This window comes from Tachypleus tridentatus, chromosome 1 (genome assembly GCF_004210375.1).
Source record: "Tachypleus tridentatus isolate NWPU-2018 chromosome 1, ASM421037v1, whole genome shotgun sequence".
In the NCBI taxonomy this organism is placed as follows: domain Eukaryota; kingdom Metazoa; phylum Arthropoda; class Merostomata; order Xiphosura; family Limulidae; genus Tachypleus; species Tachypleus tridentatus.
Genome location: NC_134825.1, coordinates 163,573,144 through 163,585,443, shown reverse-complemented (window position 1 = coordinate 163,585,443; position 12,300 = coordinate 163,573,144). Strand labels below are relative to the sequence as shown.

Sequence of the window (12,300 nt, the reverse complement as noted above, 5' to 3'; positions counted from 1 at the left end):
TTTGTAACAGTGTTAACAGGCACCAAAGAAATAATGTCCCATTTAACAGTGTTAACAGGCACTAAAGAAATAGTCCTATTGTAGCAGTGTTAACAGGCACTAAGGAAATAATGTTCTATTGTAACAGTGTTAACAGGCACTAAAAAATAATGTTCTATCATAACAGTGTTAACATGCATTAAAGAAATAACATCCTATTGTAACAGTGTTAACATGCACTGAAGACACAATGTCCTATTGTTAACCATGTTAATTTGTTGCACAAAAATTAATGAAAACTTGGAAACAAATGTATGAATACTTCCAAACTGGTATCAGTCCATATTAATTCTTTTTGGAACCTACTACCTCCATAAAGTAATGCCACTCCTCCTCCATAAAAGATGTATTTACTTATATGCAGATTATCAAAATGTCTACCAACATATACAGCAGTAAAGTAGAAGTATCATGAATATTTGTTTATGGTGAATATGAAGACCAGTGTTTGGTGTCACTCAACCATTTGTTTGAACACCAATTCCACGTGTGTCTTAATAATAATAATAATAAATAAAAAAAAAAAATGCAGAGACATACAGTGTAAACAGACTCTAATTACTTTCCCAATAAGTTTTTATTATAGTTTAAATTTCACAAATCTTAAGGTACTTACAGTTCATTAAGCCAATCTTTGATAATCCAAAATCTGTCAGTTTAATGTGTCCCATTGCTGTAATAAGGAGACTGAAAAAAACAACATATATTTTACTCACATATATTAGAAAATATAGCTAAAAAGCAAAATGCTGGATAGTTCCTGCTATATTCTAACTGGATCCAATTATGACACAGATGATTAGATGAACTATTTATAATTTTCTGAATTAAAACACTTCTAAACAAATTATTATTATAATATAATAAATTTATTCATGCTGGTTGACTTGAAATTAATTCTCAGATACGTTTTAATTTAAGAAACAAACATAGAAAGATATACATTGATGGCCAAAATCTTAAGGCCAATGAACATAAAGAAAATCTATGCATTTTGCATTGTTAGACTCAACCACTCATTTGAGTAGAGCTTCAAAAGATGGCAATAAGAAAAGGGAAAATAAAAATAAAAAACGTTTTTTAGCATTTAATAGGGAAAATGTGAACACTATAAAATTAGCCGAAATACTAGCTGGTCAAAAGTTTAAGACCATACTGAAATGAAGCGTTAATTGGTAAACACGTAACAAAATTTAGTCATTTGTGTTCAAGCATTAGCGTTGTCAACATCAACCACTGACATCTCCTGTGTTACATTGAGTAAAAACATGGCAAAGGCTAAAATGTTGACGGAATTTGAACGTTGCAGAATTGTCGAGCTGCAAAAGCAAGGTCTCTCTCAATGTGCGCCATCGCTGGTGTGATTGGGCATAGTAAAACTGCTGTTGCAAATTTCTTAAAAGACCCTGAGGAATACAAAATGAGAATTTCAAGTGGTACATCCAAGAAAATTTTGCCGACGTTGAGCAGGAAGATTCGACAGGTTGTCCGGAAAGACAGAAGCTGATCGTCGAATCAGGTTAAGGCCCTTACGGATGCAGAATGCAGCTCAAGAACAATAAGACAGCATCTATGAGAGAAAGGCTTTAAAAACTGTAAACGTCTTCAAAGGCCACGCTTCCTTCCACACCATGAAACAGCTCGGTTAGACTTTGCTGAGAAGCACCAAACATGAGACACAGAAAAGTGGAAGATGGTGTTGTTCTCTGATGAGAGAAAATTTAACCTGGATGGTCCTGATGGCTTCCAACATTACTGGCACGATAAGGATATCCTACCGAAGACATTTTCTACACGCACACAGTGGAGGATGTTTCATCATGATCTGGGGTGCTTTCTCCTTCCATGGAACAATGGGGCTTCAGGTTATATAGGGGCATCAAACAGCATCTAGCTACATTGGCATGTTGGAGAAAGCATCCTTATTGACTGAAGTGCAACTCACTACTAAGACCTCTTGTTGGGCATTTCCTACCCTGTTTAGGACTTCTTTTTGGTATGGTCTTAAACTTTTGACCAGCTAGTATTAAGGCTAATTTCATAGTGTACACATTTTCTCTATTAAATGTAAAAAAGTTTATTTTCCTTTCTTATTGTCATCTTTGAAGCTCTACTCAAATAAGTGGTTAAGTCAAACAATACAAAATGTATATTTTTCTTCATGTTCATTGGCCTTAAGATTTTGGCCAGCAGTGTATGTAAGTTGCATGTATACAGAGAAAACTTTCATATAACCACCAATTAACAGCAACTGTTATATTGTTTCAATACTTTTGTACAAGCACTACAATGACAAACACAAAAATATAAAAGAAATTTAAAGAGAATAGAAAATTAACCTCTCCAAAGAAGAAAAAAACAACAAGAAAAGGAGTTCTCACTTCTAAATTTATTTGTGTTATCCATGAAGTAATGTGTTAGCTTTAAATTTTAAAATCTGTGAAAAATATTCAGGTACTACCACAAAATAAACTTTTCTACTTACACCTGAAACCTTATTTTGCACGTTGAAAATGACCCCAACATAGTTTAAAACTGTTTGAGCAAAAATAGTCAAACGTAACATTCCCAAGTTTACTATTAATAGAACTCCTCTTCTATAACAGTCAAAAATAAAATGAAATTATAAATGTTGTTAATCATAATGCATTTCTATGTTACAAATGTTTATGCTAATATCTTAATATCTTCTGAACACACAGCTTAGGTTTCAGGTATTGGTAAGTTCACTCTTAACAATCTGACTTTCAGAGGAGAGATAAGCTAGAAGTTAATGTACATTCAAACTTAAACCAGTTATTACTCATATTTTCTAATAATTTAAACATTTAGCTTACAGTTAGACAATCATATTAAGAGAAAACATACTCACTTGTCTGGTTTCAGGTCTCTGTGAACAACTCCATAGCTATGCAAGTACTCTACAGCCAACACAGTTTCAAAATAAAAAAAATCTCGCCATATCAACAGGTAATGGTCCCATGTTTTTTCAGTAATGTAGCACAGTCTCCACCTTCTCATTACTCCATAACCATACACAAATGTTTCTACATAGGAACAAAAATTCTATGTCAGAAAAAAATCACAGATGCTTGAAATAAAATCATTTAATTATTCAATATATTAAATTTATTCAAAATTTTTTAAAGACACGCACACTAGGTCATGACGCAAAAATTTAAGTTAAAATATCATTTGATTACATCTGGTGTAGGACCGAGAATTATTTAAATATAAATACTTCTGTCAAGAGTCATCCCAACTTTTTAAGCAATGTTTTAGAGAATATAAAACCAATAACAACACTTTGTTTCATAAGCATTCTTAAATACAATGTACAATCGTATCACTAAAATCTATTAGGAAAATAAACTTAAGCACATTTTGATAAATACGTTTCACTACTTGAAAATATAAAATAAAACTAAGAGTTAGGATACGATACAACTAAGTATTTAATGTGTAAAAATTACATCAAACATGACCTTTAAAGTTATTACAAAACGACCACTATGGGCTTATCTAGAAATGTAGTAACTAAAACAAGGAAGACAAAACATTTGAATAATATAAACTCTCATATTAATTTTTCTTTTAAAATGTTGCAAAAACTAATTACTGCATGACTTTTAACTACATTTTTCAAAATAATTAAAAAACACTTAACTATTTTTTCACAATAATTACACAAAATGTTGCCTTAATTTTTCACAAATCATTCACGATAATTATGTGACTGCTTCTTGCCCCTTATTTACTATAACATTTTTCAATGTTTCTTCACCTACTGTGTACAAAAATGTATTACAGAAATGTTGCTTAATTAAGAAAGCCACTATGTTCCTTTTGCCCCAGATACCAACTGAATTGGTTCATTCAACAAGGGTATCATATGCACTTTTTCTTGCTCCTGTAAAGTGGAACATACTATATAAAAATAAACTCAATGTTGCAAAAAAACACATATGTCCAAAATTTCTTAATATAAAACAATACAAAACTTGTGACTTGAGCACTTTCAAAAAGCTGTTTTAAAGCATTTGGATTATAAGGTTTCTATAATTTTACCTGTTTATCTATAAGTGAAATTTATTGTATTTTGTCCACTAACCCCTAACATCCAATTTGACAAATCTCCACCAAGCTCAGGGTGGTGATTCCTAGGGTATCCAGAAGGAACATAAAGGGGTCAAAACTCTGTCTGTCCATCTGTCACACTGATAAATTTTGGTGTATAATAATTAAATTAGACTTGAGGTTAGGCTGGTAGAAATGATGATAAGTAAAATAATTGAATTGGGTATACTCACGATTCATACCTGGTACAGCTGGCACATAAAAATTATAATAACTGGCTGAAATTTTCTTGGTTGTCATGGAAACACACTGATGCAATATCATCAAATTTTGTCCTATTCAAACCCTTGACTACAGTTATAATAACCCACATGGTTTAATTGCAGTACATTTCAATTTTGAAAATACCCAAGTTAAAGCATGCTAACAAAGCTAAAACCAGGAAGACAGTCCAAATAGAAAACCTGAAATCTCCTATATACACAAAAGCAAAATTGTACATTTGCCCACTAATTCATATCATTTGACTGATCTCCACTAAACTTGGCATGGTGACTCCTACAGACCCCAGAAGTAACATGGAATGGCCAAAATTTCCAGGGGGTGGTGGTGGACCCCCATCTTATTTTCAACAAACTACCAAATCAGTTCAACTTGATATAGTGATACAGGATAACATGAGGAAGGTCATTGGGGGTTGGAACCCCCATCTAATCTACATAAACATCAATATGTGTGTGTGTGTGTCTGTTCCTTGTACACTTCCACATTTCTTGATCAATCAGCACCAAATTTTAATATGTGATAACAAGGGGTATATAATTTCATATCTAATTTCAGAAAACTACCAAATCCTTACAACATGACATAGTGATACAGGCTGACACGAGGAAAGTTATAATGGTTGTTGGACCCCATCTAATATATACTCATAAAAGTAAAATTGTATGTTTGTTTGTCTACTAACACCCAGCACAAGATTTGACCAATTGCTACCAAACTTGGCATGGTGACTCTTACAGTACCAAGAAGTAACATGAAGGGGTCAGTATTCCCACCAAGATCCCAGCAAAAAGCACACATTTGATTTTTCCAAACAACATGTAACCTATTTCTATATTTTCCTATAATATTGTAACACCCCTTCCCATTCCTTTCCTTTAAATGGTAGGAAATTCTACTGTAAAAGAATCTTGAAAGTTCATGAAACTTTATTGTAACAGAACGATTTTTCTAGGTGATGATCAAATATATTTCTCTTTTTCAATGTGAGGCTCACTTTACTGTGGTGTTTTCAGGTTTATGTTTAATGTTTAAAATATAATCACAGTCAAGGAATGCACATCCATAGAGCTTCCACCCCTAAAGTGTAGGTATAAAACATACCAAAAAGGACTCTTTATATAATACAATATAAAGTTACTAGTAAATATGTATAGAAAAAAGAAATGAGTCAATATTTTACTGTGCAGTGTCTATCAGCAAGTGTAGTCTAGTTTTTATCCTCAGTTTTTAAGGTTTATATTAATATCTATCATTCGAATAAGGAATTATTATTTATGCTTAAACACAAAATGGGGAAGACAAATCATTCCAACTTCATCTACATGTATCATTGCTCTTGGTTTTAAAAAGATTGGTAGAAGGTACTTTGCTGCAGTCTTGGAGTAATTTGGTATTTGGCAGAATTGCTGGTTAGTGTTTTAAATTTCGGTGGTATTCTGTTAATGACCATGAAGTATAAAATTATTGTAATATCAAAAATTACTTTGTTTTGGGAATAAAAGAGACTTTGGCCATTAAAAACTTTCATTTGAAATAGAATGTAGCCAACTAATGTTGTGCTATTTTTAAAGGTGTAACTGTAACAAACATAATAAACACGAGTAGCTGATGAACTAATGCTCTGTATGTAATTATGCTAGTCACTTTTCTAGCAGGGAACTTTGCATGGAGCTGATATAAAACATTGGTCACTTTTCTAGCAGGGAACTGTGCATGGAGCTGATATAAAACATTGGTCACTTTTCTAGCAGAGAACTGTGCATGGAGCTGATATAAAACATTGGTCACTTTTCTAGCAGGGAACTGTGCATGGAGCTGATATAAAACATTGGTCACTTTTCTAGCAGGGAACTGTGCATGGAGCTGATATAAAACATTGGTCACTTTTCTAGCAGGGAACTGTGCATGGAGCTGATATAAAACATTGGTCACTTCCCTAGCAGGAAACTGTGCAAGAAGCTGATATAAAAAAATTGGTCACTTCTTTAGGAAATAACTGATATAAAATTCAATGTAACTGACTTTAAGATCTCATTTGATTAATGACCATTTAGGAGAAAGGCAATATGTATGTTTAACCTTTAAAATGCTGTAAAAAGCAACATCAGAATCTCTTTAGAAAAAAAGTTCAAAGGCTGTAATAATAGCAAAAGGAGAAGAAATGAATCACAGAACAAAAGAGCAGTAAAAAGCTGATAGAGTTAGAAAAGTGTGTGTGTTTTCTTATAGCAAAGCCACATCGAGTTACCTGTCGAATCCACCGGGGGTAATCATGCTCATGATGTTAGCACTGTTAATCCATAGACTTACCACTGTACCAGCAGGGGATAGGTAAGAAAAGCAGATGGGAGGATAAAGCAGTCACAGAAAGAAAGAAAAGTAAAGTTTGAAGCAAAAATTTTGAAGAAACTGAAGGGAAAAAAAGAGAGAGGACAAAGATTATAACTGTAAGCTCATCACTATAATTTTTCAATGTGGTATGGCAAGAAGCTTTAATTTAATTTGTGATTTTTGTTTTGAAAATCAAAGACTTAGACAAAAATTAAAATGAGAACTGAATTTTTAAAATAAATTTTCTTAAGAGTAATTTCTTTCTGTTTTAAAATACCTATTTCAAGTAATTTGGACACCCATGCAGGGAATGGAAAGTCCAGCTTGTATAAAGTTTTTTTCCATTTACAGGTCAAATGATATATGAAGAATATAACATCCACTATTTGTATGGAGAGTGGCCATTAATCACATGAGTAGTGTCTGATCCTTGAGAATAATGGGACAATTATTTTTCATATATACTGCTAGATTTTTTCTACTCTGGAACAGATCTTAACAGATACTGATTTGATTGATATGCATTACTGCAACTATATTTGAAATACCATAAATTATACAGTTTGTTGCCCTGAAGATATGCTTATCTTTGGCTTTGATTGAAATAAAGGCTGTTTCACTGTGTTCTATATTGTTTACAGCTTCTTTCAGATTCTTGTGTGGTGATACATTTCCTACGGAAACCTCTTTTTATTTTTATCCTATGACTCCTGAAGAGAAATCTGAGTATTTGAGAACACTATAAAGCCAATAAGTGTTATGCTGGAAAAAGTGTTAAATATCTCTACAAAATATTACCATTAGGTATAAGAGGTAAGCTGAATATAATTGGCTGATATTGCTTGTACCATGTTAAAATGTCAATCTAGTGATAATGTAATGTGAAGTGTATGATTAGACCTCCATAAGGTATTAGTTCAAGCAAAAAACTGAGCACATCATCCTATATATTTTCCAGATAGGAGACAATGAATGCATACATGGTGAACTTAACAAACCATAATAACACAGTATAGCCTTCAGCTATACATGATCTACCAAGTGATTGCTTGCACATACCACCATGACTTACATGTTTTATTTCCCATTTGTTACTCATGTTCATTTTCAAAACAAAGTTAAACAGTTTGCAATTGTTCAATGTGATGCACACACATTTATTATTATTATTCTATTATTTCAATGTTGTGTGATTTAGAAAGCACTATATTGGAAAATAAATATAAACTGGAGAGTGGTAATCACCTTTGTTTCAAAAGTACAGAACATGCAAACCACAAATGGATTATTTGTAAAAGTCATGATATCTCTTTCAGCATATACTTGCTCCCTCTGGTTTCTAAGCACAAGATTCTGTTTGTTTATCTTCTTCATAGCAAATCTCTGTCTACTTGTCTTATGCCTAACTAGATACACAGCACTGAAAAAAAAAGGTAGAAACATGACATGATATTTCATATGATGGCCAATACTTTGAATATATACATATATATTCATATATAAAGTATGTGTAAGTAACTTTTACATGCAAAAAAAATTATCATACGTTTTTTCGATAATACTGACTAAAGTAACGAATTGAAACTTGTTTCAATTACAAATGTGTATACATAGATTTTTTTTTCTTAATTTCGCACAAAGCTACTCGAGGGCTATCTGTGCTAGCAGTCCCTAATTTAGTAGTGTAAGACTAGAGGAAAGGCAGCTAGTCATCACCACCAACCGTCAACTCTTGGGCTACTCTTTTACCAATGAATAGTAGAATTGACCGACACATTATAACACCCCCACGGCTGAAAGGGCAAGCATGTTTGGCGTGACAGGGATGGGAACCTGCAACCCTCAGATTATGAGTCGCACGCCTTAACACGCTTGGCCATGTCAGGCCTATGTATACATAAAAAAAGCACTTTTTGTCTAGTATATTTGAAATAAAAGCTTGCTTAATAAATTAACAATCACTAAATATTTACATATGTATTGATTAAAAATATTTCTCACATCATATTAAATTACTTATTTATTAATTACATATTGCTACAAAAGATTAGATATTCTAAAATTATTTATACTCAATATTTGAAAATACACAAAAACAGTACAGGTAAAATTTATCTGCAGATCTGTACATGAATATGATTACATACATATATATATTTTGCAAATAGCTGTGAAATACTAAAAAAACAATATGATGATATGAAGAAATTTCAAATGTCCTATCAAATACGTAAGCATACTTTTTATCACTAGAAGTGAAATTAATATGTTCTAGTAACAGCTGCAACAAATTTTACATTGGTTTTACAACTTTTATATCTTCAAATAAAAATAAAGGGGAACACTGGTATGTCACTACTGATAAATTAACTTTTTATCTCAGAAATGTATTAGTGACTGTCCTGAATAACATTACAAAGAAGAATTTTAGGATAAACTAAATTATCTGTGAACCATAGATGTTCAATAAACAGTAACAGATTTTTAGGCATAAATCATTAAGAATACATAAATTTCTATCTATCCACCCACTGATTCATATAATGAAAAAACAAAAACTGATAGTTAAGTATTTGAAACAGGGATACAGTTAAACAATTAGTAATCCTAATTATTAATTGGAAACTCACCCATAAGCTCCATTGCTAATTAGTTTTATCATTTCAAAATCTTCTTCCGAGGGAGGTTTGGCCTTGTTATTTGAACTAGAAGTTGTCTTAAAAACAGTAAGTTGGGAGAAAAGAGATCAAAAACGTAGAGACCAAAAATAAGTAATTCCATAAAACAACAATTTACCCTTTTAAATAAGACATTGAACACAAAAGTTAAGATTCTGGGTACACTGTTTAATTTAAAAATCTAAAAAAGGAAATAAATGAATTCTCTCAAAGACAGATGATGGATGTTTCAAAATTCAGGATGAAAAACTTGCATAAGTTAAATCTTAACTTCAACAGACAAATTTCAGTCATGAGGTCATTCAAGACATCATACAGGTGAATTACTGGCTCAAAACATCCTTGCCAAACAAAACAGAAATTTTTTTTCCAGGATGTTGTTTTAAAAAATACTTTTATTCCATAATAAGACAGACTTCTATATTATTTTACAAATAAAATTCATAACTACATTTCTATGTGTGTCAACTATTTACATAAATACACAAGGATTTTGTTTTAGTTTCTCAATTTCACGCACAGCTACATGAGGGATAACTGCACTAGCCTTCCCTAATTTAGTAGTGTAAGACTAGAGAGAAGGCAGCTAGTTATCACCAGCCATCACCAAATCTTAGGCTACTCTTTTACCAGTGAATAGTGGAACTGACCATCATATTATAACACCCCCGTGGCTGAAAGGATAAGAATGCTTGGTGTGATGGGAGAAATAGACAAGGAACTGGAGCTTTATTGAACAAACAAATAAATTAAAATAGTATGTCTGTATATCTAGAAATATTTACATAGAGTACAATAAAGATTTAATATGAACTGGAAAACTTGAAAAGATCAGCACAAAGTTTTGCAATAAGGTGTAAAATAGTTTTATATTGGTTTCTAACAGTATACAATCATTGTAAGGACAAAAATAATGCTGTTATGTTCTTACCTCTAAAGAAAAGTTAGACTCAAGAGAATTCATTTCATGATGCTCTCCTATAGCTTCATCAACTGAGAAATCTAGAAAAAACATTATATCAAAGAATGTCATTCAGTTTGTATGTCTGGTAAAGATTTTTTTTTTATTTAGTAAAAATTTATATCATATATATATATATATATATATTGTTAAGTATACCAACAGAAAAAATCTAATAGACAAAAACCTAGTAAAAAACACCACTTTTATAATACAAGTAGTGTTGAAAAGTTGATAAATGTGGTAAGAATAATAAGCTTTAAACCAAACTGTGGTAATTACTGACAGGTTTGATTAATTTGCTTTTTAATTTAATTTTGGCTGGCAGTTCACTGCCACATACACAATAAGTAATCATTTTGTTTATTTTTTGATTAAATTTTCCATCTGTAAATAATCAAACACAGGAAAAATATTGTGGGATAGAACCTTCTGGTGACATTTTAATACCATTCTTATCACTAGAGACGATTATGGACAAAACCCTACAGTGGTAACATTTAATAATTAAAAAAAAAACAAGGGTGAATAGGCCTAATGAAACTATGAAGATTAAAGGATGTTATAAGTACATGGTATAAAAACTCTTAAATGTAAGTAAGTAAAGGAGCTTTACTGGATAAAGGTACAATGAAAATAAAAAAACTGTGGATCTGTTATATTGCTGACAGGAATCTTGTGGTAGCAGCTGGTATATGGGGTCCCAGTGTACTTACATGAAGGTAACACTGGATACTGAAACAGGCTACAAATACTGTGCAGAGTGATTGGACAAACATAGCAATTGTAAAATAATAATCTTTAAAACTCTCAGGCTTGATAAGAAGCAAATTTTTATCAGACAAACATAACAATCCACTTTAACACTGCACCTTACGTGACCCATAATTCACAGAATTTGGAAGTTTCATGTACTAATACACAGTACTGAAAAAGAGTCAAGACTTAATATGCTGAAAAGGAAAAAGAGATAAAGTAAAATCAGAAACATACAAGTAAATATTTTATATAATTAAGTATCGTCTTTTTCTTATTCCTTGAGGAGACAGTCAATATGTAGCAACTGACAACTAGTTTTCTATAGGACTTATTTCCTTTTGTGATGTAAATTATATCATTACTTAAAAAACAAGAGGGAATTTTCAACAGCCACATAACCTGAAATTCTTTCAGGCAGAATTAGAGTAAATTAATCTGTCAGACTTTTGGCATAGTCAAATACATCAATCAAAAAGGTTTGACCTCCTGAGTCCAAAACTTCAAACTAGATATCAAATCAGTCAAAAAATGACAGAGCTATGAGCTAAACATCTGTATTTGAAAAAAATCTCAGAGCTATTCTATGATCTGCTATGTCATGGCTAGAGAGTTCTACGATTACAGAACATGGAAAAAAATTCATCAATTGATTTTTATTGGACATCAAGACAGTTGAAATAATATGCAAATGTAAAAATTCTAACTTGGAAATAACCATAATTTAATATAAGCAGTATAAGAACTAAACCTTATTAATTTTTCAGAAGTGAAGGATAATTACCTGAGAGAGGATCTCTGTTCAGTCCTAACTTACTGATTATGTATTGTGGAATATCTGTGTTTACACCTTGGAGGACCTTGGCTTGTCCTTCTGCAGCTTCAAGTAGCCGATAAAAATCTTCTGGATCAAACTCCTGCATTTAGGACAATTAGAAGGCATTTCTATCACTTTCACATCAGTTCCCTACTTGTAAATGTAGTCTAGTTAATACATTCTCCTACACTCACTGCTAAAAGTAGTCTACCCAGTTGGTCATTTGCATTTTTGGAATTACTCCTTTTTTGTAGCTTACAATTGTTATAGTAATCAAAGTTCCACTTTGTGTACATGTTTATATATGATGCTAAATGAAGTAAAAAAAAATTTTTAATCACTTGGATCAAAACAAG

The 12,300-nt window shown here is 31.8% G+C and overlaps 1 protein-coding gene across 21 annotated transcripts in view; it reads right to left on the bottom strand.

Annotated features, from left to right (window-relative positions):
- Positions 1–655: 655 nt before the first annotated feature.
- LOC143229501 (microtubule-associated serine/threonine-protein kinase 2-like) overlaps positions 656–12,300 on the bottom strand; it is a 104,208-nt gene continuing 92,563 nt past the window's right edge. For 20 of the 21 annotated variants that reach the window (XM_076461932.1, XM_076461922.1, XM_076461984.1 and 17 more), the window contains 6 exons: positions 11,912–12,044; positions 10,342–10,412; positions 9,363–9,448; positions 7,978–8,152; positions 2,912–3,086; positions 656–726 (listed from right to left, as the gene is read on the bottom strand). In XM_076461932.1, coding sequence (XP_076318047.1) covers positions 3,060–3,086; positions 7,978–8,152; positions 9,363–9,448; positions 10,342–10,412; positions 11,912–12,044 — 492 coding nt within the window. In that variant the 3' untranslated portion in view covers positions 656–726; positions 2,912–3,059. Of the gene's footprint in view, positions 727–2,911; positions 3,087–7,977; positions 8,153–9,362; positions 9,449–10,341; positions 10,413–11,911; positions 12,045–12,300 lie in introns of those variants that run through there. The other variant, XM_076462090.1, reaches the window with a different exon arrangement.